The sequence below is a fragment of the Triticum urartu genome, chromosome 7 (assembly GCF_003073215.2).
Source record: "Triticum urartu cultivar G1812 chromosome 7, Tu2.1, whole genome shotgun sequence".
Classification (NCBI taxonomy): domain Eukaryota; kingdom Viridiplantae; phylum Streptophyta; class Magnoliopsida; order Poales; family Poaceae; genus Triticum; species Triticum urartu.
Genome location: NC_053028.1, coordinates 458,949,836 through 458,977,606, shown reverse-complemented (window position 1 = coordinate 458,977,606; position 27,771 = coordinate 458,949,836). Strand labels below are relative to the sequence as shown.

Sequence of the window (27,771 nt, the reverse complement as noted above, 5' to 3'; positions counted from 1 at the left end):
AACACAAAACTCAAAATAGAAAACTCGTGAGCTCCGTTAGCAAAAGAAAACAAAAGACCACTTCAAGATACTGTAATGAACTATTTATTTATTTATATTGGTGTTAAACCTACTGTATTCCAACTTCTCTATGGATTATAAACTATTTTACTAGCCATAGATTCATCAAAATAAGCAAACAACATACGAAAAACAGAATCTGTCAAAAACAGAACAGTCTGTAGTAATCTGTAGCTAGCGCAAGATCTGGAACCCCAAAAAATCTAAAATAAATTGCTGGACGTGAGGAATTTATCTATTAATCATCTGCAAAAGGAATTAACTAAATATCAATCTTCAAATAAAAATGACAGCAGTTCTCGTGAGCGCTAAAGTTTCTATTTTTTACAGCAAGTTTAACAAGACTTTCCCCAAGTCTTCCCAACGGTTCTACTTGGCATGTCCTGAGTCTTCGGGTTCATCGTCGCGGCGTTTTTGCAAAACACTCCCTCAAATTTTTAGTAATTAACCCGCACTCCAGATTTAAGTTAGTAGTAATAAGTAAAAAAAATGATTCGTTCTCACCCGAACGGACGGACGCAATGCCCGGTCTCTGCCTGCCCCAATCCCGACTCCAGGCCGTCGTCCCCAACACACCATGAGGACGAAGATGGCGGCGGCGCTGGTCCGGGCCTCCGGGGGGATCGGACCTCCTACGCCTGCCCGATCCTCCTACTTCTCCTCGCGCTGCTCCTCGCTGTCCCCGCTCGCGGCCATCTCCAACGCCTCCTCCCACGCCTACGCCTTCGCGGGCCATCAGCCGGTGCCTGCCCCGGATCCCACCTTCTTCGACGATGTCGTCGACGCCATCGTCGACAAGTACGGCTGGGACCCCGACGCCGAGGTCCGGGTTTGGCCGCTCGACGCCGAGGGCGCGCTCGTCGACGCCGTGTAGTGCTACGAGTTCCCCGCCCGCGTGGGGCCCCACGGTCGCGCTGGCGCGGGCCTCCGACGGGGCCGTCGACTGGAGCCGCCCCGACGCCCCCGCGGTGGAGGAGGTGGTCGGGCCCGATGGGGTCGACTTTGTGACCGGCGATGGCGACCTGGCGTTCGGCTCCGGCGTTAGGGTCCGTGACATGGTAGGGCCGTTCGAGCTGGTGGTCTGCGATGGCGCTGGCAGGGGCCGCGCAGAGCTCCAGTTGCCGTCGGTGAGTGCTGTTTGACTTTTATCTTTGTTGCTTCAGTTTTTTTGCTTCTGCTTGCTTGCTTGCTATGCTCTTGAAGTTGTGTGGCCTGTAAGATGAAGCAGTTACTACAATTGGTGAATGGTCTAGCTGTTGCTTATCCCTTTTCTGTTTCTGACTTTGAATTGATTGTGTTTGTTGTAGTGTCTGCACCACCGCCGAATGCATGTTCCGGCAGTCCACGCATCGATCACTTGCAAATTAAAAAGGCATGAACGCACTAAACAGAAATTCTGTGTAGATGATTCTTGTATATGGCAGTGGCACACGCGCTGGTTGATGAAGCCGCTGGGCCGGAAGGACCTCTCATTGCCATGCTAATGAGTATCACGACGAACATGGCCCCCACCTCAATGCCTCCCTGTCGGCGGTGAGGTCTGGCCGGATCTGTACGACCCGCAATATTAGTAAAGAAAAAGAATAGCTTGATCGTTCTATGACTGTCGTGGATAGGTAATTTGCATCAGAGGTCTATAGGATCTCCGCCATTAGTTTCCCATTAGAAAATTGAGTTACTAAATTAAGGAAGATGTCCAAAGAGAGGTAATTGATGGCATGATATGCATCAGAAGATCCTCATCACTGAAGTAGTACTCCACCAGTCCACCTACAGTTTTGGAACATATAAACACGGCATCAAAGTGCTACCTGGCACCAAATAAAGAGTTCAGGTCAGGGTGTTATACTGCCGCTAAGCAGTATAGTCTGAATTTCTAAGTTTGAGGAGGATTTCAGTGTTTCTAAAGAAAGGGACAAGGATCAGGGCTATAAGATTGTTGAAAGACTCAGAGACATGTACCATGAATCGGGTACAGTATGCTTTCTACCCGTCTTTTCCTTATATTGACTAAACCTTAGTAAATAACTATTTCCAGTTTTCTCATGTAACCTGAACTGCTGCTGGTTTAAATTTCAGTTCCGCAAGCTGCGGCACACATGGTCTGCCTCCGTGTCGTCCTACCTGCTTTAGGGCCCTCTACTTCTTCCCCCAAGATTGCCATTATGATTAACAAATATGACAAGAGCAATTTAATTGGTGACACATCATATTTATTCTGCAACTGCATGTGAATTCTCATCTTGCGCCTACCTCTTTTGCTTACCAGGTTGCAAAATTTCATTAACTTATTTGTCGAAGTATCCTGCAAAATCATTTCTCTTATGGGAATTAGCCTATTGTATTGATCTAACAAGGTCCACTTCAACCTACGTAACAATTATGCAGTGAAGATGGAGAGCTTTAGGCAAAAAAAGAAAGAAAAAAAACTAGCACGTGATCTATGGAGAATAATTTTGACAGCAACTCCAACTGTAAGATTCCTGAAGTTATTTCTATGAAAGTTTGTAAGTTTTCTTGATATCTATGTACACTGACATATATCGCAATTAATGTTGGCAGATGCAATGGAGTACACTTGATGCGATCAATTCTGGTGTGTGTTTGTGTGTGTGTGATGCAATGACGTATGAATAACGACAGAAAAATATGCCTGAGGAGTATGGGTATGTAGTAACATTTCTCTGTTATTTTCGGAACAACTTGGAATATCTTATTGGTAGTTTATATACAAAGTCATTTTGATAATTATCATGCTGCAAACCTACATAATTTTCTATATTAATCATGTCGTGCTAAAATATAAAAGTTATAGCTTCAATAAATTGATAAAATACAGATTTGGGCTTTACATATTTATTGAATATATATTTACATATGAATACGTCGTCACAGTCGGACTCCAGCGAGCAGCAGTGGTTGTTATACCCCACCAGGTAACTTGCTACTGTTGGTGAAACTCTCTTGTGCAGAAACGCCGATCTTGAAATCTTGATCCTACTTATAGGCCGTATTGCAAGCAATGTACTCATGTTTTACTGAACATGTAGGTAACATGAAATTTTGATATTCTCCCATCACTGAAAGTTGTGTTTTAAACTTGCAAAAGCATTGCTGAGCCTATTCAATCATTTCTATTTTACCCTAGATTTCACTCCATACCATAATTGAGATACAAATGGGCGTTACTGATGTCGAGGAGAAGAGTTAGAAGCTCTTGGATTGAGAATCTGAGATTTATATAGGTTCAGTAGAACAAAAAGTTTCGGATTCACTACTCCAGATACAACGGGAGACCTCTGATGTCATAGTTGGCACGGACATTTAGCAATAAATGTGTGCCTGCCTGAACATTATTACTATTAAACTATGAATAATGATTTTTGCAACTATAGGAGAATTTCTTGGCCGCATCACAAGAAAAAGAATCTGAAACAGAAAAGTGTACTGAACCTTCTAATTATTGTATGAACTTGTGTCACTTAATTTAAGAAGTACACATACTGCTAGCATTTGCATCACACCGGGAGCCTATTATTGAGAGATCTGACTTCATCAGGATTGCGGGTTCGTGACTTAATCCTGATTGGGTATGCTGGCTGCCCATACAGGATTGACGCGCCCTATATGCGGCGACCCGCGGCTACTCCTCCCAGCCCCGGATATGCTCTTCCGCCACCTGCGACCCGCAGCTCCAATGATCCACGACAAGGGATGACGACCAACTCGGCTGCCCCTCCCTCGTGCAGCTCCCTCTGAGGCTGCAGCAACCTTCGAACGAGGCCACTACGGTGCCACCTATGTTGTCCTGAAGTTCCCTCAGATTCGACATTTTCAGTTTCGTCAGATTTAGTTTCATCAGATTCAGAAAATTCAGTTCATCAGTTTCATCAAAGTTTCAGTTGTCAGTTAATTTGTCGGGCACGTTGGCACTCGCGCACGTCGTCCGCTTCCTCACATCACTCGCTCACATAGCCCACCTGCCAATCCAAACAACGACTTGGTCAGGGATCGGACTGGACCAGACGGTGTCCACCATGATCTGAAGGTGATGCCCGAGTCCAAGTGTGTGTAAGTTACACCAGCCTTTGATTTATATATCCACCATCCACTGATCAGTGACCTGAAAAGGTTGGGCGCTCTGAGCTAGCACATAAGCTGATTGATGAGATGGATTGAAATGCTTTTGATTTGTTAGGCCGTCAATATTCCAAACTGAAGTCCAAGGAAGAACGATTAGGAACAGCAGGTAAGAAGCCCATGAGTTAGTTGTCTTACAGGCATGCACGTGCACAAGGTGCTGATACATAGTTGCAGATTTGCAATGGATGCTGGTATTGTCGGCTGACATCTCCGGGGCTGTACATCATGATGGTTACCAAGACACGACAATGATCTCAATGCTACAAACCTGAATGGAATACCATAACTGCAGACCTGATCACAATGCTACAAACTTGAATGAAATACCTTGATTGCAGGCCTTTGCTGATTTGCGTTTTCCATTGATCTTCAATGCACTAAAGAATAGTGAAATCTTGGCATCTGATTCATTTTGCAGGCTATGCTTTTAACTTAATGAAAATGTGCATTTTTAGTTGACCTTATTGTCTGTTTGTAGCTAATTGGGAGACAAACATGGGCAATGAGCAGCTTTTTTGATGACAGTGCAATCAAGGACTCACATATTCACTGATGAACCTACCTCTATTTGGTACTGTGTATATACCTGAAAATAGTAGCATCAGCTTTGCATATTTATTTTCTGAATCAGCAACACTGTATTAGGGTCTTCATCAACAATGTACATAGTGATGCTTAACTGCCGGTTTGAATTATTGGATACATCTGTTGTGAGACATTCCTGTGTTGTCATAGTGACTTGCCTGCGCTCATTGTTGATCGCTAAGAAGTGAGTTGGTCCAGAGATTGCAGCTGAGATGGAGCTCAGCAGGACAACTAGACATGCACAGCTTGGTATTAGTCTTATCTAAAATTTTACATATAAGTTTTTTCCTAGATTCAAGTACATTATATCATTATTTTGCAGGTGTGATCCACAGAGGAGATCACATTTCCAGTCCAGTCATAAATTATTATAATTATTTTACTCATGTTCATACTAAATTTGAAACGCGTCAATCCACGAGCTTCTGATCCTCGGTTCATTTTTGAACTATATCCATGTGTTCTATCAAGGATCATTTTGGCGCATATGGAAAAGACAAGCAATTTTGTTACCAGAATTATCATATTTGTAAGGTCAATCACCCATGGGTTCTGCACTTCACTAGAAATAATTTGTACCCTTGACCTGATAAGTTGTTGTTGTTGTATTATGAATTATTCATAGTATGAGACCAAATTTATTGTTTTAGTTTCATACAATTTTTTGTTCTTTGATAAATGGAGATTGTCATTGTCTTCCGTTTGCATGCCAGAATTTAGCGGTTCAATGTAACAGTTATTTGGCTTGATATTTATCTGTTTAGATGTGTGGGTTCAAGGATATTAATATCCCGTTGCAACACCTCCCTGGGTGGCAACATTCTGATGTTGCCGTGCCATGCAGTCGGATGTTTTGAGTTCGGTGTTTAGGTGGACAGGGTAACTAGCACTTTCTTCGTAGCGAAACATGGGGGTTGTGCTTGCATATATATTTCTTAGAAAAATTGAGTGCATGCCAAAAAAAATTCTCTCCCGTTGCAACGCACGGGCATTTGTGCTAGTTAAACACAAAAAACACAACCAAAACAGAGGCTAGATAATTTATTTATTATTAAGCAGGAGCAAAAAGCAAGGAATAAAAATAAAATTGGGTTACCTCCCAACAAGCGCTATCGTTTAACGCCCCTAGCTAGGCATAAAAGCGAGGATAGATCTAGGTATTGCCATCTTTGGTAGGCAATCCATAAGTGACTTTCATGATAGTTTCATATGGTAATTTTATTTTCTTTCTTGGAAAGTGTTTCATGCCCTTTTTTAATGGAAATTGAAATCTAATATTCCCTTCCTTCATATCAATAATCGCACAAGCCGTTCTAAGGAAAGGTCTACCAAGAATAATAGGGCAAGAAGGATTGCAATCTATATCAAGAACAATGAAATCTACGGGCACATAATTCCTATTTTCAACAATAAGAACATCATTAATTCTTCCCATAGGTTTCTTAATAGTGGAATCCGCAAGATGTAAGTTTAGAGAGCAATCATCAAAATTACGGAAATCTAGTAAATCACACAAAGTCTTGGGAATAGTAGAGACACTAGCACCCAAATCACACAAAGCATGAAACTCATGATCTTTAATTTTAATTTTAATAGTTGGTTCCCACTCACCATAGAGTTTTCTAGGGATAGAAACTTTCAACTCAAGTTTTTCTTCATAAAATTGCATCAAGGCATCAACAATATGTTCGGTGAAGGCTCTATTTTGACTATAAGCATGTGGAGAATTTAGCACGGATTGCAACAAGGAAATACAATCAATTAAAGAACAACTTTCATAATTAAATTCCTTAAAATCCAATATAGTGGGTTTAGCAACATCTAGATTTTTATTTCTTTCAATCCCACTTTCATCAATTTCATCATTAAGATCTAAATACTCCGAATTTTTAGAACGCCTTCTAGGTAAAGGAAGATCATATTCAGTTTCATCAAGATTCATATTGCAAAACAAAGATTTAATAGGGGACACATCAATAACTTCTAGATCTTCATCTTGATTTTCATAGGAATTGGAGGAACACGCTTTAATAAAGGCATCTTTGGAAGCACGCATCCTAGCGGTTCTTTCCTTGCACTCATCAATGGAAATTCTCATGGCTTTGAGAGACTCATTAATATCATGATTAGGAGGAATAGATCTAAGCTTTAAAGAATCAACCTCAAGAGAAATTCTATCAATGTTTCTAGCCAAATCATCAACTTTAAGCAATTTCTCCTCAAGCAAAGCATTAAAATTCTTTTGTGAATTCATAAATTCTTTAACACTATTCTCAAATTCAGAGGGCATCTTATTATAATTTCCATAAGAGTTGTTGTAGGAATTCCCATAGTTATTAGAAGGATTACTAGGATATGGCCTAGGATTAAAATTCCCTCTATAAGCGTTGTTACCAAAATTATTCCTACCAACAAAATTCACATCCATAGATTCATTGTTATTCTCAATCAAAGTAGACAAAGGCATATCATTAGGATCAGAAGAAACACTCTTAGTAGCAAATAATTTCATAAGTTCATCCATCTTTCCACTCAACACATTAATTTCTTCTATCGCATGCACCTTTTTATTAGAAGATCTTTCAGTATGCCATTGAGAATAATTAACCATAATATTATCTAGGAGTTTAGTAGCATCTCCTAAAGTGATTTCCATAAAAGTGCCTCCCGCGGCCGAATCTAAAAGATTTCTAGAAGCAAAATTCAATCCAGCATAAAAATTGTGTATAATCATCCACAAATTCAAACCATGAGTAGGGAAATTATCATTAATTTCATTATCTCCCAAGCTTGTGCAACATGTTCATGATCAAGTTGCTTAAAATTCATAATATCGTTTCTAAGAGAGATGATCTTAGCGGGAGGAAAATACTTAGAGATAAAAGCATCTTTGCACTTGTTCCATGAATCAATACTATTTTTAGGCAAAGACGAAAACCAAGCTTTAGCACGATCTCTAAGCGCAAAAGGAAATAGCTTCAATTTAACGACATCATTATTGACATCTTTTTTATTTTGCATATCACATAAATCAACGAAGCTATTCAGATGAGTAGCGGCATCTTTACTAGGAAGGACGGCGAATTGATCTTTCATAACAAGATTCAACAAAGCAGTATTAATTTCACAAGATTCGGTATCGGTAAGAGGAGCAATCGGAGTGCTAAGGAAATCATTATTATTGGTATTGGTGAAGTCGCACAATTTGGTAGTATCTTGAGCCATCGCGACAAACAAGCAATCTAACACACGAGCAAACAAAAAGCAAGTGGGCAAAAGAGGCAAATAGAGAGGGAGGATAGAGAGAGAGGGCGAATAAAACGGCAAGGGTGAATTGGGGGAGAGGAAAACGAGAGGCAGGCAAATAATGTAATGCGAGAGATAGGGATTGTGATGGGTACTTGGTATGTTGACTTTTTGCGCAGACTCCCCGGCAACGGCGCCAGAAATCCTTCTTGCTACGTCTTGAGCTTGCGTTGGTTTTCCCCAAAGAGGAAGGGATGATGCAGCAGAGTAGCGTAAGTATTTCCCTCAGTTTTTGGGAACCAAGGTATCAATCCAGTAGGAGGCCACGCTCAAGTCCCTCGTACCCGCACAAAGCGATAGTTACTCGCAACCAACGCGATTAGGGGTTGTCAATCCCTTCACGGTCACTTACGAGAATGAGATCTGATAGATATAATATTTTTGGTATAAAGATGCAAAGTAAAAAGTAAAAGCAAAGTAAAAAAAAAGCAAAGCAAGATTAAAGTGATGGAGATTGATATGGTGAGAATAGACCCGGGGGCCATAGGTTTCACTAGTGGCTTCTCTCAAGAGCATAAGTATTCTACGGTGGGTGAACAAATTGCTGTTGAGCAATTGACATAATTGAGCATAGTTATGAGAATATCTAGGCATGATCATGTATATAGGCATCACGTCCGTGACAAGTAGATCGAAACGATTCTGCATCTACTACTATTACTCCACTCATCGACCGCTATCCAGTAGGCATCTAGAGTATTAAGTTAAAAACAGAGTAACACCTTAAGCAAGATGACATGATGTAGAGAGATAAATTCATGCAATATGAAATAAACCCCATCTTGTTATCCTCGATGGCAACGATACAATACGTGCCTTGCTGCCCCTTCTGTCACTGGGTAAGGACACCGCAAGATCGAACCCAAAGCTAAGCACTTCTTCCATGGCAAGAACTACCAATCTAGTTGGCCAAACCAAACGGATAATTCGAAGAGACTTGCAAAGATAACCAATCATACATAAAAGAATTCAGAGAAGATTCAAATATTATTCATAGATAGACTTGATCATAAACCCACAATTCATCGGTCTCAACAAACACACCGCAAAAAGAAGATTACATCGAATAGATCTCCACAAGAGAGGGGGAGAACTTTGTATTGAGATTCAAAGAGAGAGAAAAAGCCATCTAGCTACTCTCTATGGACCCGAAGGTCTGAGGTAAACTACTCACACTTCATCGGAGGGGCTAGGATGATGTAGAAGCCCTCCGTGATGACGGCCTCTTCCGGCGGAGCTCCGGAACAGGCCCCAAGATGGGATCTCGTGGATACAGAAAGTTGCGGCAGTGGAATTAGGTTTTTGGCTCCTGTTCTGATCGTTTGGGGGTACGTGTGTATATATAGGAGGAAGAAGTACGTCGGTGGAGCACTGAGGGGCCCACGAGGCAGGGGGGCGCGCCCTAGGGGGCGGGGCGCGCTCCCCACCCTCGTGACCTCCTCTTTGACCCCCTGGAGTAGGGTCCAAGTCTCCTGGATCACGTTCGGTGAGAAAATCACGTTCCCGAAGATTTTATTCCGTTTGGACTCCATTTGATATTCTGTTTATCCGAAACACTGAAATAGGCAAAAAAACACCAATTCTGGGCTGGGCCTCCGGTTAATAGGTTAGTCCCAAAAATAATATTAAAGTGTAAAATAAAGCCCAATATAGTCCAAAACAGTAGATAATATAGCAAGGAGCAATCTAAAATTATAGATACGTTGGAGACGTATCACCACCGTTACCGTTACTTCCATACTACTTTGCTACTAAATACTTTGCTGCAGATATTAAGTCTTTCAGGTGCGGTTGAATTGACAAATCAACTGTTAATACTTGAGAATATTCTTTGGCTCCCCTTGTGTCGAATCAATAAATTTGGGTTGAATACTCTACCCTCGAAAACTGTTGCGATCCCCTATACTTGCGGGTTATCACTGGCCCACCCGTCAGGTCCACGTGGGCTCTGGCAGATGCCGTGCATGCTGACGTCCATTAGGACGCGACCATTCCGACCTGGTCAAGACGACCCGAGCCGGTTCCCTCCCTCTCACTCTCTCTCTCTCTCTCTCCTCGCTCTCCCTCGATCTGGTAGACCTAGGCTATGCCGGTGACAGCGGCGAAACCACTCGACGGCGGTGACTCTATGGGAGGGTGGCTGTTGGTGTCAAAACCGACGGATCTCGGGTAGGGGGTCCCGAACTGTGCGTCTAAGGCGGATGGTAACAGGAGGCTGGGGACACGATGTTTTACCCAGGTTCGGGCCCTCTTGATGGAGGTAAAACCCTACGTCCTGCTTGATTATTCTTGATAATATGAGTAGTACAAGAGTTGATCTACCACGAGATCGGAGAGGCTAAACCCGAGAAGCTAGCCTATGGTATGATTGTATGTTGTCCTACGGACTAAAACCCTCCAGTTTATATAGACATTAGAGGGGGCTAGGGTTACACAAGGTCGGTTACAAAGGAGGAGATATACATATCCGTATTGCCTAGCTTTCCTTCCACGCCAAGTAGAGTCCCATCCGGACACGGGATGAAGTCTTCAATCTTGTATCTTCATAGTCCAACAGTTCGGCCAAAGGATATAGTCCGGCTGTCCGGAGACCCCCTAATCCAGGACTCCCTCAGTAGCCCCTGAACCAGGCTTCAATGACGATGAGTCCGGCGTGCAGTGTTGCCTTCGGCATTGCAAGGCGGGTTCCTCCTCTGAATACACCACGGAAGAATTTGAATACAAAGATAGTGTCCGACCCTGCAAAATAAGTTCCACATACCACCGTAGAGAGAATAATATTTCCACAAATCCAATCTGCTGACACGTTTTGGCAGCAAGACATCATGCCATGGCCCGGTAATTATTCGAACCGTTTTTCCTTAACCAGCCCCTCACATAACGCAAGGCGGTTTCTTGACATGTCTCGTCAAAGCAGAGATCGTGTTCCCCTTATTACGGGATTCTCATCAATACGGACGTGGGTAACCCAACCGCGCCATCAATTACGGTGCTTGGGGGATAAGCGAGTTTTACCAGGCTAGTGGGGGCGTATAGTTTAGTCCGCCCTTATAAAGGGATAAGATCTCACCTTTTTCTAACCACGCCTTCTTCCTCCTTGCTCATCCATTCTCGCGCACTCGAGCTCCAGCGCCCAAGTCCGCATCCTCCTCCTCAACTCTCTCCAAAACATCTCTGGAGCGGGAGGCAAGTGGATGGCCTCCTCCGTCACGGAGGGGCATATCAAAAAGTTGCGTGGAGCCAGATACTTAGCCGCGGACATCGCGCACTGGCTGCCAGCCGCGGGGCAGGTCATCCCTAACCCAGAACCTCACGAGAGGGTGGTCTTCCTCCCCCACTTCATCCGCGGACTGGGGTTTCCCCTCCATCCATTTGTCCGTGGCCTCATGTTCTATTATGGGCTGGACTTTCACGATATGGCCTCGAACTTCATCCACAACATCTCGACGTTCATCGTCGTGTGCGAGGCTTTCCTCCACATCCGGCCCCACTTCGTCCTGTGGCTGAAGACCTTCAATATCAAGCCGAAGGTTGTAGGCGGCCAACAAGCAGAATGCGGCGGAACCATGGTGGGAAAATGCCCAACGTTGCATGGCTCGAGGGCTCCTTCGTGGAGACCGTGAAGGGGTTGCAGTCAGGGTGGTTCTACATCACCGAGCCGCGCGACACCAACTGGGCGGCGGCCCCCGAGTTTCGATCCAGAATCCCCACGCGCGGCTCACTTCCTGGAAGGAGAAGGGCCTGTCCTGGGGTTCATCGGTGGAGCTGGACAGACTCCAGAAATGTATCCGGAACATGAAAAGCAAGAAACTTAACCTTGTCAACATAGTCCAAGTCATGCTCTTCCGCTGGATCCTCCCGTGTCAGCAACGGGATTTCAACTTATGGGAGTTCGACTGGGCCCGGAACCAGACTCTAAGCGAGCTCTTCGACACGATGCACAAAGACGTCTGGAGGGTGCTGTTCAAGGGCGCCGAGGTCCCTCCCTCTCTCACCGAGGACCGCGGGCTAAGCGTGAAGCGCCCTGCGAATCCGGTAAGTTCTGTACATTTGGCAGGATATTTATTTCCCATAGCTTAACCATGTGTGGGGTCTGAGCTCTCATGCCTTTAACAGGACTGGGTGGAGGCATCGGAACAGATCGACTGTTCGGCCCCCCTGCCCGAAGACACAGCGGACGCTCTCCTGACGGAGATGCTGACTCCGGCTCCTTATAAGGTGCCAGAGAAGACCAAGAAGAAGGCCAAGGGAACCCTAAAGAGTTCCCGGCGCCAGGTGGTATCAGACTCATCGTCCGATAACTCCGCGATGCACTCCTCCCATGAAGACGAGGAGGAAGATGAAGATGCTCCCCCTCCAGCCGGGGGACACAAGAAAAGGAAGGCCGCCATGACCGGGGAGGCCGAAGGGTCCAAGAAGGGAAGGACTCTTCTTCCGGACTGCTCCACCACCGCCGCCGAAGGCGAAGACGAGTGGCTGCTTAGGGCCAAGCCCCTAGCGAAGTCGTAAGTATTCGGATACGAGAGTAACTCATAGCATACCTTTGTCGCGCTGCTTCTCCTAACGCCGAATATGATTATGCATACCGCCCCAAGCCCGTATCGACATATCCTCGTCGGACGGATCCTTGGATTCGTCGAATATGGATAGCGATCCACTTCTGACCGCCTCCTCCCCTTGCCCTACAGACAATGCCGAGGTATTGTCTCAAGGGGTACCGAGCCGGGGGGAGACAGTCCCGGAGGCGCGTCAAAGCGACCTTCTGGACTCCAGGAGCAAAGGGAGCAAGGCTCCCGGGGGCTCCAAGTTCGGCTCTCAGCCGAACACCACGCCGGAACCTCCAGTGGCTCCGGACTCGGGCAGGCGGCCCCTTCCAAAAGGGGTAAGACGCCCGTGCCGGTGACCTCTGTCCATCCAGAGGCACCGGACAGCCTGCTGGGAGTGCTTCGCAGCGCTTCCATCGACGAAGAGCACCGCAATAGTTATGAGTGCGGTGATCAATAAGGTTCAGTCCGCCAAGAGCGGACTGACTGAAGCCTGTGCCAGCCTTCTAATAGGCTTTGAGGTAAGTATTTAAAATATAGGAAAATTATTACCGCATAGACAGTAGCCCCTGATGCTCTGTTTGGTGTTCACAAAGAAAAGCCGAATAGAGGATCAAATAATATCTGCAGGAGTCTAATATAAGTATGTCTGTATGCGTATGCAGGCTTCGCTGCTGACCTCTGCCGCACTGACTGCGGAGGTTGCCACACTGAAGCAGGACCTCGAGGGGTCCGAGAAAGAGCTCGGCCTTGCTAAGAGGCAGCTCGAGGAGAACAAAGGTAAGTAATACCTTGTCTATAGATATATGTATATATAAAAAAGATGCGATTGCAAAACGACAGGATCATCATGAATTTGCCAGGGGCCACGACCGAAGTGGCGACCCTAAAGCAAGCGCTATGCGAGGCCGAAAACAAAGCGGCCCAGGAGCGCACCGAGCGGGGAAAGCAAGAGGCACGGGTGGGCGAGGTGCAGCAAGAGCTTCAAGCTCTTGTGACGAAGCACGAGGCGTTGGAGCTTGACTCGAAGACGCGAGAGTCTGAGCTCTCCGCGGCCCTTGAGAGCGCAAAGAATGCCAAGGCTGAAGCCCACAAGGCCCTCCAGGAGATTGAGGCGATGAGGAAGATAGCGGCGGGTAAGGCATTCAATATGCAAAGCATGCATGTGAAAGTAAATTACTTGTTACTTACCCGAGTCCGGAGCTCTCCAGGAGCATTCGCAGATTTGCCCTGCCGCGTGTCAGATGCCGCAAAGTTTTACCAGGCCGAGGAGGGAAGCTCGATGGAGAAGCTGTTCTGGTCTCAGTATACTGGGACCGAAAACCCGATGCCTATGAGTGACCAGCTGAAGCAACTGGTCGAGCTGCACAAGGCGGCCGAACAGGCCATGAGGGGCCTTATAGTCCGGATGTGGCCTGGCGACGCCCTTCCCAACAGCTACTTCGGCTGGTGAGGCGGCTTGTGGATGCCTGCCCACGGCTGGAAGTCCTCAAGCGGTCCGTCTACATCGAAGGTGCACGCCGGGCTTTTGCCCGTGCGAAGGTGCACTGGGCCAAGATGGACGCCGAGAAGCTGGTGAAGGAGGGGCCGCCGCAGGGCAAGGAGCATCGCCACCCCGAGATGTATTATGAGGGTGTCCTGAAGGGTGCCCGTCTTGTAGCGGACGAGTGTGCGAAAGATGTAATATTTGAATGAACTTGCTCGTGTGATCCTGTGGTATGAAAACTTGTTCATATGCGCTATGCAACGCTTGTTTGAATTTAAAATATTACCTTCTATTCGGCTGTTTATCAAATCTGAGAGATGGCTAGTCGTCGGCTTCTTCCCCCATGCCACGAGTGTTGGGGTGTTCGGGATAAACCTGAGCACTCTTGTTCCCATTTTTGGGCCCTTCAAGGGAGGTGCTCAGCGCAACGAACAAGGCAATCAGACTATAATGCTTTATCACTCTCACTTAGCCGTAGAATTCTACAATTTTAAATTTCGGAGAAGCCCCTAGTATTCAGAGGGCCGAATTTGGGGCGCTATACACGCCTTAAGCCGGACAAAGCCGACTCCTCCCTCTAAGCGGCATAAGTCTTTAGGGACTCGAAACCTCTCGAACAGCGACCAGTCTCTCGCCTTATCATGACAGTCAGTTTTAACTTTCTCTACTGAGGTGCTTAGCCCAGCTGAACCGGGGCACAATCGCAGTAGTTCTCCCAGTGCTACCTTAGCCGATATAGCGGAATGTAAGGTACCAAAACATGGGAGCCGGGCAAACCCAACTATTGACCCAAGACATGATTCGGAGCTGACGCATATAATGCTATAAGTTTGGGGTGCCGCACTGTCGAAAGTGTTCGGACTTCTCACGCCGTAATATGGGGTATGCTTAAGCCCCTAGTGTACTGGCCGTACCAGAGTGTACGGGTGCTGGATGTCATGAATGAACATATACATATATATAAAAAGAAGAATATAGAATGCAATAATAGTCTAGTGCTATGCATTGTTTATTCAAAAAGGTGCGTTAAAGCAGAATGATACAAGTAGTGCGATAAGCAAAAAGTAGGACTATTTGACATGTCCCCTCCAAGGGCAAGCTGAAGAATGGTATTAAAGCAAGTATTTCACTCATTATCGTAATCCACCTAGGAGTTCCATGGTGCGACGTAGCTTTCTGCCTCCTTGGTTGCTGCATCATGTGTTCGGCCATCATACTACCGGACAGGGTTTCCAAAGATTAAAGTCCTGAAAGAGAGAAAAATAACAAAGCAGGAAGCCCCTAGTGCGGTTAAGCCGCGTCTTGGGGCGTGCCGTAGTCGTGCCCCCCTCCCCACCTATGCCCATGGTATTTTCAATGCGTAATTATGTACGCGTGGCAAAGATTTCGCCGTTTGGCTAGTACTGGGATGGGGCCGCATTGCTATGCGAGCTCGTAACGTGCCAGGCGGTCTTGTTGCCGATTACTCCGGGTGCGCTTGAAGGTGTCCGGGTCTTGAATCGCCGAACTAGTGGAGTACCTTAAGAGGCTGCTTTGCGCTTCTGCTGCGAGGGCCGCAGTGTGCTCCTCCGTACGGAGAGAGCGCTTTGTGTTTCCATTAACTGTGATGACCCTCCGAGATCCTGGCATCTTGAGCTTAAGGTATGCATAATGCGGTACCGCATTGAATCTCGCAAATGTGGTTCGCCCGAGCAGTGCATGATAGCCACTACGGAACGGGACTATATCAAAGATTAACTCCTCGCTTCGGAAGTTATCTGGGGATCCGAAGACCACCTCCAGTGTGACTGAGCCTATGCAATGGGCCTCTACACCTGGTATGACGCCTTTGAAGGTCGTTTTTGTGGGTTTGATCCTTGAGGGGTCTATACCCATTTTGCACACTGTGTCCTGATAAAGCAGGTTCAGGCTGTTGCCGCCATCCATAACGACTCGAGTGAGGTGAAAGCCGTCAATGATTGGGTCTAGGACCAGTGCGGCGAATCTGCCATGACGGATACTAGTGGGGTGGTCCCTGCGATCGAAGGTGATCGGACAAGAGGACCATGGGTTGAACTTTGGGGTGACTGGCTCCAACGCATATACGTCCCTTAGCGCACGCTTCCGCTCCCTCTTGGGGATGTGGGTTGCGTATATTATGTTCACCGTCCGCACTTGTGGGGGGAACCTCTTCTGTCCTCCGGTATTCGGCTGCCGGGGCTCCTCCTCGTCATCGCTATGTGACCCCTTATCTTTGTTTTCGGCATTTAACTTGCCGGCCTGCTTGAACACCCAACAATCCCTGTTGGTGTGGTTGGCTGGCTTGTCGGGGGTGCCATGTATTTGACACGAGCGGTCGAGTATACGGTCCAAACTGGACGGGTCCGGAGTGCTTTTTTGAATGGCTTTTTCCGCTGACCGGGTTTAGATCCTTTGAATCCGGCATTGACTGCCGTATCCTCGGTATTGTCGCTGTTAATGCGGCGCTTGTGTTTGTTACGACGTGACCTGCCATTGCCATCCTTGGTATCCGAAGTACCATGGTTCTTTGATATGTTATTGCTGCGAGCCAGCCAGCTGTCTTCTCCCGCACAAAAGCGGGTCATGAGTGTCGTGAGGGCTGCCATAGATTTCGGCTTTTCCTGGCCAAGGTGCCGGGCGAGCCACTCGTCACGGATGTTGTTCTTGAAAGCTGCTAGGGCCTCTGCATCCGGACAGTCGACGATTTGATTTTTCTTTGTTAGGAACCGTGTCCAGAACTGCCTGGCCGATTCCTCTGGCTGTTGATTTATGTGGCTCAAGTTATCAGCGTCTGGTGGTCGCACATAAGTGCCCTGGAAGTTGTCGAGGAATGCGGCTTCCAGATCTTCCCAACAGCCAATGGACTCTGCTGGCAAGCTGTTGAGCCAATGCCGAGCTGGTCCTTTGAGCTTGAGTGGGAGGTATTTGATGGCGTGTAGATCATCACCACGGGCCATGTGGATGTGCAGGAGGAAATCCTCGATCCATACCGCAGGATCTGTCGTGTCATCGTATGATTCTATATTTACGGGTTTGAAACCCTCTGGGATTTGGTGATCCATCACTTCGTCTGTGAAGCATAGAGGGTGTGCGGCGCCTCTGTACTGGGCTATATCGCGACGCAGCTCAAATGAGTCTTGCCCGCTATGTGGCGCTCCCTTGTGATCCGTAGATCGATCTTCCATATTTTGCTTTGTCCTCCAATATGTCTCGCAGGTCTAGCATGTTTCCCCGCGCCTTGTCATTTTTTATTTGAGTGGCGTCGGGGTGCGGGCTGAGTTTTTGGCTGAAATGTCTCTCTATCGCGGCCATGAGGTGGCCGGTCAGCCGCATCATGTGCTGGAGATGTAGGTTTGAGTACTTCCTCCTCCAGTCGGGGTAGCAACCTACGCTTTGGGTAACTCTTGGAGGGGCGTTCGAGTTTATATTCCTCGGCCGCAAGGACTTCAGTCCATCTTTCAGCTAGCAAATCTTGATCAGCTTGAAGCTGCTGTTGCTTTTTCTTAAGGCTATTTTCCGTGGCTATAAGTCGGCGCTTGAAGCGCTCTTGTTCGGCGAGATCCTCAGGCACGACGAATTCGTCATCGTCGAGGCTTGCCTCGTCTTCGGAGGGAGTCATGTAATTATCATCCTCCGCCTCTCCATCTGCCACTCTCTCTGGAGGGCTGGCTTCTCCATCCTCCTGCCCTAAATCTTGCTGGAGGGGATTGTTGTCATCTTCGGCACTGTCTGGAGTGCTATTATCTCATGTGCCGGGGTCACCGCTTTTGCTTTGGCGAGACTTAGAGTGGCGCCGCTGATGCCAGCGCTTGGGTTGCTTCTTGGAGGGGTCATCCTCCGCTGTCTCGTCGCCATTGCCTTCTTTGGGTGTGTCCACCATGTATATATATATCATATGATGAGGTGGCTGTCCAGTGCCCTTTGGGCAGTGGTTCCTCTTCGCCTCCCGCATCATCGTCCATACCGTCGATGTCTTCGGAGTCGAAGTCGAGCATGTCGGTTAAGTCGTCGACAGTGGCTACTAAGTGGGTGGTGGGTGGGCGGCGAATTTCTTCGTCATCCGCATCCCAATCCTGCCGGACATAGTTCGGCCAGGACTCTCCTGACAAGGAGAGAAACCTTAATGAGTTTAGTATGTCGCCGAAGGGCGAGTGCTGAAAGATATCCGCGGAGGTAAACTCCATGATCGGCACTCAATCGGATTCGATAGGCACGGGCGCATGCGGTTCGGAGTCCGTGGCCGGGGAAGGATCCGACAGTGTGGCATCACGGCTCTCGTGAAGGGTAAGGTCGATATTCGGCTCGATCGCCGCTGAGGATATGGCCTCCGTGGTGGGGTCTATCCACCCGCCCATGGATGGCGTAGCTGGCTCCGAATTGAGGGTCGGAGCAGTTGCCGGCGTGATCTCCTGGACACTGTCTGATGGCAGAGCTAAATCATGCTCGTTGTGATCGTGTGGCGCACTAGGCAGGGGCTCGAATCCGTCGAAGATCAAGTCTCCGCGGATATCGGTCGTGTAGTTTAAGCTTCCAAACCTGACCTGATGGCCAGGGGCGTAGCTCTCGATCTGCTCCAGATGGCCAAGCGAGTTGGCTCGCAGTGCGAAGCCGCCGAACACAAAGATCTGTTCGGGGAGAGAAGTCTCACCCTGGACTGCATCGCTATCGATGATCGTAGGAGCCATCAAGCCTAACGGCGACGACACAGAGGAACTCTCAATGAAAGCACCAATGTTGGTGTCAAAACCGGCGGATCTCGGGTAGGGAGTCCTGAACTGTGCGTCTAAGGCGGATGGTAACAGGAGGTTGGGGACACGATGTTTTACCCAGGTTCGGGCCCTCTTGATGGAGGTAAAACCCTACATCCTGCTTGATTATTCTTGATAATATGAGTAGTACAAGAGTTGATCTACCACGAGATCGGAGAGGCTAAACCATAGAAGCTAGCCTATGGTATGATTGTATGTTGTCCTACGGACTAAAACTCTCCGGTTTATATAGACACCGGAGGGGGCTAGGGTTACACAAGGTCAGTTACAAAGGAGTAGATATACATATCCGTATTGCCTAGCTTGCCTTCCACGCCAAGTAGAGTCCCATCCGGACACGGGACGAAGTCTTCAATCTTGTATCTTCATAGTCCAGCAGTCCGGCCAAAGGATATAGTCTGGCTGTTCGGAGACCCCCTAATCCAGGACTCCCTCAGTGGCACCGGGGGGGAGGGCCGAGAGTATCCTAAAGTGGAGAATTGGCTCGACAGTGGCAGCTTCGCAATGCAGCCGCCTACACAACCGCAGCCGCCATTACCTACATCGCTGACATGGAGCCAACCTACACCTACAGCACAACCAGAGTAGTAGGAGCCATCACTTGAATACAGAGCGGCTAGGGCTTTGGCTAGCGTCGTCGCTGCTGATACGGTGGGCGTCCACCGCTAGGCTTCAACATTTGGAGGCTTTGAGTAAGTTTTCTTTCTTCATCCACTTCTCTTGAATGCTTAGTTCTAGAGGACTAAACCCATGTCCAACTTCTAGAGCTCAAAATGAGCCAGAGTTTCCCAAATTTGAAGGTTATGTGCCTGAAGTTGGTGAATTTGCTTCCCAGGTGATGATGGCACTTCTGATTCAGATGAAGAGGTAGCGCTACTACCTTCTAGAATGAAGAGAAGACTGAAGAAGAAGGAGAGGAAATGGTATGACCCTACACTACTTGATGCACATGAGTAGTTGTGCATGGACCTTTGCTTCACCAATGCCTATGTTCAGAAAGGCACTTAATTATCATGTTTGGACATTCAGAAAGTACCATAGAAATGAACCAAAAGGGTTATTATTTGGTGCCCGAATAGAAAGAATGGTTGTGACCTGCATTGGATGGAAGTTGGACCCGTTCCTTGCCTGGTAGATGATATCATCATCACTCAGGCTTGATGCAGTGGGGAAGACTTCCAGAAACTGTTGCTTCTCCTTGTGATTGCGAGCTGCCAAGATAATCTTAGCAGCTGCCGGTGGTAGTCCGGAGAGTATCTTGTTGCCATTGGTGCCCTCTGGCCTCTCTTTGCGATGATTCCCTTCTAGCCTCCCTCTACATCATTGCCCTTCTGGCCTCCCTCTACCTGCCACCCATAAGCACCTCATCTTCTTCATCTATGACCTCTCCCGGGCTTGGATCCATCTCCACCTACCTAGGGTTCTTAGGTTTTCTCTGGCGGTCAGGGGGAAGAAGGCAGGCTTGAGGGTGTGAGTTGGGTTCGTGAGATGGGGTTGTGGGTTTTATAGATTGACAGGGGAGTTGTGAGGCAGATAGAAATAGTGGGAAACAACCCAGTAGCAGGCCCACAATGGCTATTTAGCTACAAGTAAACATAGCACAACATAAATAAGCATACAAGATAGAAAAACAACTTGACCTACTAAAATAATTCTTCATAGCATTACTTAGCATAAGTTCTGAACATAAGCATCTAGTGCAATACTTAACATAACCAACAATTTCTTGACTTAACTAGCATCACTCAAGTTACCATAACTTAAGCAGTGCATATAAGACTAAACAAAATATACAACCAACGCCATCAACTTGCAGGCCTGTTATATATAAGCCAAATTACTTATCCAACATTCTCCAAATCTTAAAGCCTCTAGTATTGCCTTGATTTGCTCAAGATTGTCCTTGCTACCATGGCTAACATTGAGCAGCTCAGCAACAACTGTCGCCAGCTCTTTCTTCTCTTGTGTAAGCAAATCCACGTTCACCTTGATCTCATGCTTGTCCTTCCTGGTGTTTTAAATCATTTCCATATGGGACTTAAGGATACATTTTTGCTCCTTTGCTAGCCTAAGCTTCTCCATCTCCAGCTCTTCCTTTTTCTTCTCAAATTTCTCGGCATCCATTGCTTTCTGGTAGGCCACCTTGCCAACACCATCCTCCCAGTTAAACACTTGGTAACACCACCCCCCATTTTTGATACTCACTACATAGATGATCCTTATCCTTCTTCGGCTTGATAATTCCTTCTCACATGCAAGCTTATCTTTAGCAAAAGATTTGGTAGAATAGTTCACCCTTCTGCAAAAGGACCACGTCTGGTTGGAGGGGTTGTGATTTAACACAGAAGATAAACTCTCTTTGCCCTATTCTCCTCAACAATTGATTCATTAATCAATGTTGATCACTCATGGTAGATGCTCGAGGTGATCTCTGAACCTTTATAGAGTTCTTCTTCGAGAACCACAATGACTCTTGGTCTCTAAAGAACTTGACACCTAACAATCTGAGAGTTCGCAACTCTCAAGGGTAATAGGTGGAGCGTATTGGACTTAGATTCGAATGGTGCTAAATGACTATCTATTTTTTTGGCTCTTGGGTTTCTCTCGGTGGATTTTAAACTCAAATCACACTAGAGAGAGGGTTGCTCACACAATCGTCTCAGAATCAAACGGAGCAGCCAACAGACAATGTTGGCGCGGGGTGGCTATTTGTAGCCGCAACCGGATGGGAAATGACCATTTTGGACACTCCGTCCAGCCAATGGCTAACCGACACGTTCTCAATAGTAGAATTTTGAGCATAGTGAAAACATTACTTGAGGAACAAGTAATGTTAATTCTTCAGTCCGAATTAAATCTCTCGCGCCGGAGAAGAACATCATCTCTAGCTGGTGACTATTTATTCAGAACACAAAGAGATTTCTATCTCAACTCACATAGGATTTGGGTTTAGCATCAGAGAATCAAAGCTTCAAACACTATACCCCTCTTAATAGTATGGTGGTCCTATGACTCAATAAAGAGAAAGAAGAACAACAAAATAAATGTTACGTCTTCACTCCGTCTTCAACTTCTCCGCTGCAATCAATTTCTTCGGAAAGACACCGAACCAATTGCTTTGCATCAACAATTTTTGGGGTCACACATGATATACATAGTCTTCAGTGATAATCCTCAGTGCCACGTAGGAGATTATCTTCAGAGTTTGTACCAAACTCCACATGACTTCAGGGACCTGTTACTCTATGTGAACTAGCAAACACATCAGTCCCTCACTGTTTATGACAACAACCTCCAAGACACAAGGAGGCAAATTATTGCACCAACACTATAGTTTGACAAATGAAAAGCTGTTGTTGGTAATATTGAAATGATATAGTTTTACAAATGAAAAGCTACACTTTGAGAAATGAAAAGATATAGTTTGACATATGAAATACCACAGTTTGAGAAATGAAAAGCTACAGTGCATGTACATACCTCATAACCCACAAGTACAGGGGATCGCAACAGTTTTCGAGGGTAGATTAGCCAACCCAAATTTATTGATTCGACACAAGGGGAGCCAAACAATATTCTCAAGTATTAGTAGCTGAGTTGTCAATTCAACCACACCTGAAAGACTTAATATCTGCAGCAAAGTATTTAGTAGTAAAGTAGCATGGAAGTAATGGTAACAATGGCAAACGTAACAGTAGCAGTTTTGTAGTAATCATAACAGTGGAAACGGAAAAGTGGCAAAGCAAAAATCAATATGAAACGAGCTCGGAGGCAATGGATCAATGATGGATAATTATGTCGGATGGCATTCATCATGCAACAATTATAACATAGGGTGACATAGAACTAACTCCAATTCATCAATATAATGTAGACATGTATTCCGAACATAGTCATACGTGCTTATGGAAAAGAACTTGCATGCCATCTTTTGTCCTACCCTCCCGTGGCAGCAGGGTCCTAAACTAAGGGATATTAAGGCCTCCTTTGAATAGAGTACTGTACCAAAGCATTAGCACTTAGTGAGTACATGAACTCCTCAAACTACGGTCATCACCGGGAAGTGTCCCGACTATTGCCACTCTGATACGTCTCCAACGTATCTATAATTTCTGATTGTTCCATGCTATTATATTATATGTTTTGGATGTTTAATGGGCTTTAATATGCTCTTTTATATTATTTTTGGGACTAACCTATTAACCGGAGGCCCAGTGCCAGTTTTTGTTTTTTTGCCTATTTTAGAGTTTCGCAGAAAAGGAATACCAAACGGAATGAAACCTTCACGATAATCTTTCTTGGACCGAAAGTAATCCAGAAGACTTGGAGTCGAAGTCTAGAACTCCACGAGGCGGCCACGAGGCAGGAGGGTGTCCCCAGGGGGGTAGGCGCGCCCCCACCCTCGTGGGCCCCTCGTAGCTCCACCGACGTACTTCTTTTGCCTCTATATACTCTTATACCCTAGAAACATCGCAGAGAGCCACGAAACCACTTTTCCACCGCCACAACCTTCTGTACCTGTGAGATCCCATCTTGGGGCCTTTTCCGGCGATCTGCCGGAGGGGGAATCGATCACAGAGGGCTTCTAAATCAACACCATTGCCTCTCCGATGAAGCATGAGTAGTTTACCACAGACCTTCGGGTCCATAGTTATTAGCTAGATGGCTTCTTCTCTCTCTCTCTCTCTCTTTGATTCTCAATACAAAGTTCTCCTCGATGTTCTTGGAGATCTATTCGATGTAATACTCTTTTGCGGTGTGTTTGCCGAGATCCGATGAATTGTGGGTTTATGAACAAGATTATCTACGAATAATTTTTGGTTCTTCTCTGAATTCTTATATGCATGATTTGATATCTTTGCAAGTCTCTTTGAATTATCAGTTTAGTTTGGCCTACTAAATTGATCTTTCTTGCAATGGGAGAAGTGCTTAGCTTTGGGTTCAATCTTGCGGTGTCCTTTCCCAGTGACAGTAGGGGCAGCAAGGCACGTATTGTATTGTTGCCATCGAGGATAAAAAGATGGGGTTTATATCATATTGCTTGAGTTTATCCCTCTACATCATGTCATCTTGCTTAATGCGTTACTTTGTTCTTATGAACTTAATACTCTAGATGCATGTTGGATAGCAGTCGATGTGTGGAGTAATAGTAGTAGATGCAGAATCGTTTCGATCTACTTGACATGGACGTGATGCCTATATTCATGATCATTGCCTTGGATATCTTCATAACTATGCGCTTTTCTATCAATTGCTCGGGAGTAATTTGTTCACCCACCGTAATACATGCTATCTTGAGAGAAGCCACTAGTGAAACCTATGGCCCCCTGGTCTCTTTCTTATTATATTGCATCTCTTTTATTTACATCGCATCTCGTTTAATATTTTGCAATCTTTACTTTCCAATCTATACAACAAAAATACCAAAAATATTTACTTTACCATCTTTATTAAATCTCACTTTTGCGAGTGACCGTGAAGGGATTAACAACCCCTTTATCGCGTTGGTTGCAAGGTTCTTGATTGTTTGTGCAGGTACTAGGTCACTTGTGCGTTGTCTCCTACTGGATTGATACCTTGGTTCTCAAAACTGAGGGAAATACTTACGCTACTTTGCTGCATCACCCTTTCCTCTTCAAGGGAAAACCAACGCATGCTCAAAAGGTAGCAATAAGGATTTCTGGCGCCGTTGCCGGGGAGATCTACACCAAGTCAAGACATACCAAGTACCCATCATAAACTCTTCTCCCTCGCATTACATTATTTTCCATTCACCTCTCGTTTTCCTCTCGCGCACTTCTAAAACGATTTTAGAAAAGATTTGGCCTTCTCTTTCGCCCTTCTTCCATTCGATCTTGTGTTACCATGTGCCTTATTTTTGTTTGCATCTTCTCTTGCCAAAAGTTTATGGATCATCATCCTCTTGCTAATCTTTTTAAGAGATCCAATTATGAAGAACTAATTGCTAGTGAGTTGAGTGCACTAGATTATCTTTATGAGGTTTTGCTCGAAATTCATGAATCTGAAAATTGTGATGAAGTGTTGAAAGACGGAATTTATGAAGTGATTCACGATAGCTCCTTTAATTAAAAGCATGATTGCAATGATGTTATTATAAATTCTATTAATATCAATTGTGCTAATAATATGAAAAACCCTAAGCTTGGGGATGCTAATTTTGCTATGTCTACTACTTGTTGCAATGATCATGATTGGGATGATTCTTCTTATAATCTTAAAAGTTTTTTATGCCCCATGATGAATATGAGATTGATAATAATGTTTGCAATAATATTGAAAGTGGGTTTGGAGGAGTGTTAACTTTAGATCCCACAAATTTGGATAATGTTCAATGTTATGAAGTTCTTGATAAAAGTGGGTACGGAGAGGTCATGACTTTATTTTATGATAATCCCACTATTTTGGAAGAGTGTCAACTTTGCATGTATGTGGATCATGAAGAGAAAATTTTATGTGATAGCTATATTGCTGAATTTGATTATAATCCTACATGTAATTATTATGAGAGAGGAAATATGGTTGTAGAAATTTCGTGTCACTAAATTACCTCTCGTTATGTTGAGATTGCTATTGTTTCTTTCTCCTTCCTTGCATATGTTAGTTTTTGCTTGTCTTGATATTTTGTTTGATTATATAATGCCTATGCATAGGAAGTATGTTAGACTTAGATGTGATTTTCATATGCTTCATGATGCTCCGTTCGTGTTTCAATTTCTATCTTTCATGTGAGCATCATTAAAATTATAGATGCCTAGCTTAATGGCTTTAAAGAATAGCGCTTGTTGGGAGGCAACCCAATTTTATTTTTGTTCTTTGCTTTTTGCTACTGTTTAGTAATAAATAATTCATCTAGCTTCTGTTATGATTGTGTTTTTTATGTTTTAATTAGTGTTTGTGCCAAGTAAAGCCTTTAGGATCTTCTTGGGTGATTGTTGTTTGATCTTGCTGATAAAAACAGAAAGTATGCGCTCACAAAAATAATTATCATTTTTTACCAGAGAGCGATAAAATACCAATTCCAACTTTAGTAGATGAATATACTTTTTATCATGGTCGTCCTAATTTTTCAGAATTTTTGGAGTCACAGAAGTATTCGAAATCTCCAGATTGCTACATATTGTTCTGTTTTTGACAGATTTTGTTTTTCATGTGTTGTTTGCTTATTTTGATAAATCTATGAGTAGTATCGGGGGGGGGGGGTATGAACCATAGAGAAGTTGGAATACAGTAGGTTTAACACCAATATAAATAAAGAATGAGTTCATTACAGTACCTTAAAGTGGTGGTTTATTTTCTTATACTAACGGAGCTCATGAGATTTTCTGTTGAAGTTTTGTGTTGTGAAATTTTCAAGTTTTTGGGTAAAGATTTGATGGATTTTGGAATAAGGAGTGGAAAGAGCCTAAGCTTAGGGATGCCCCAGAAGGCATCCCCTCTTTCGTCTTCGTCTATCGGTAACTTTACTTGAGGCTATATTTTTATTCAGATATGTGTTTTGCTTGGAGCGTCTTGTATGATTTGAGTCTTTGCTTTTTAGTTCACCACAATCATCCTTACTGTACACACCTTTTGGGAGAGACGCATGAATCGGAATTTATTAGAATACTATATGTGCTTCACTTATATCTTTTGAGCTAGATAATTTTGCTCTAGTGCTTCACTTATATCTTTTTAGAACACGGTGGTGGTTTTATTTTATAGAAATTATTGATCTCTCATGCTTCACTTATATTATTTTGAGAGTCTTTTAGAACAGCATGGTAATTTGTTTTGGCTATAAAATTAGTCCTAATATGATGGGCATCCAAGATGGGTATAATAAAAACTTTCATATAAAGTGCATTGAATACTATGAGAAGTTTGATTCCTTATGATTGTTTTGAGATATGAAGATGGTGATATTAGAGTCATGCTAGTTGAGTAGTTGTGAATTTGAGAGATACTTGTGTTAAAGTTTGTGATTCCTGTAGCATGCACGTATGGTGAACCGTTATGTGATGAAGTCGGAGCATGATTTTTTTATTGTCTTCCTTATGAGTGGCGGTCGGGGACGAGTGATGTCTTTTCCTACCAATCTATCCCCCTAGGAGCATGCGCGTAATACTTCGTTTCGATAACTAATAGATTTTTGCAATAAGTATGTGAGTTCTTTATGACTAATGTTGAGTCCATGGATTATATGCACTCTCACCCTTCCAACGTTGCTAGCCTCTCTAGTACCGCACAACTTTCGCCGGTACCATAAACCCACCATTTACCTTCCTCAAAACAGCCACCATACCTACCTATTATGGCATTTCCATAGCCATTCCGAGATATATTGCCATGCAACTTTCCACCGTTCCATTTATTATGACACAATTCATCATTGTCATATTGCTTTGCATGATCATGTAGTTGACATCGTATTCGTGGCAAAGCCACCTTCATAATTCTTTCATACATGTCACTCTTGATTCATTGCACATCCCGGTACACCGCCGAAGGCATTCACATAGAGTCATTTTTTTTCTTCTAAGTATCGAGTTGTAATTCTTGAGTTGTAAGTAAATAAAATTGTGATGGTCATCATTATTAGAGCATTGTCCCATGTGAGGAAAGGATGATGGAGACTATGATTCCCCCACAAGTCGGGATGAGACTCTGGACGAAAAATAAAAAAAGGGAGAGAAAAAAGAGGCCATAAAAAAGAGAAAGGCCTAAATAAAAAAATAAGATAAAAAGAGAGAAGGGGCAATGCTACTATCCTTTTTCCACACTTGTGCTTCAAAGTAGCACCATGATCTTCATGATATAGAGTCTCCTATGTTGTCACTTTCATATACTAGTGGGAATCTTTCATTATAGAACTTGGCTT

The 27,771-nt window shown here is 44.8% G+C and overlaps 1 protein-coding gene across 18 annotated transcripts; it reads left to right on the top strand.

Annotated features, from left to right (window-relative positions):
* The first annotated feature begins 568 nt into the window (after positions 1-568).
* On the top strand, positions 569-5,467 carry LOC125518785. Of its 18 annotated transcripts, none has more exons than XR_007288114.1 (6): positions 569-2,032; positions 2,140-2,329; positions 2,449-2,534; positions 2,623-4,774; positions 4,939-5,037; positions 5,111-5,467. XR_007288114.1 is itself a non-coding variant. In XM_048683653.1 (3 exons), exons 1-2 carry the CDS (start codon positions 834-836, stop codon positions 2,695-2,697), a joined length of 429 nt encoding a protein of 142 aa, XP_048539610.1. In that variant the 5' UTR covers positions 569-833; the 3' UTR covers positions 2,698-2,726; positions 4,682-5,145. The 18 variants fall into 18 exon arrangements, 4 of the variants coding, with proteins under 4 accessions (XP_048539610.1, XP_048539611.1, XP_048539609.1 ...); XR_007288117.1 differs by having other exon boundaries at positions 2,623-2,726; positions 2,956-2,996; positions 3,672-5,145; XR_007288116.1 differs by having other exon boundaries at positions 2,623-4,131; positions 4,259-4,309; positions 4,378-5,145.
* The last annotated feature ends 22,304 nt before the right edge of the window (positions 5,468-27,771 follow it).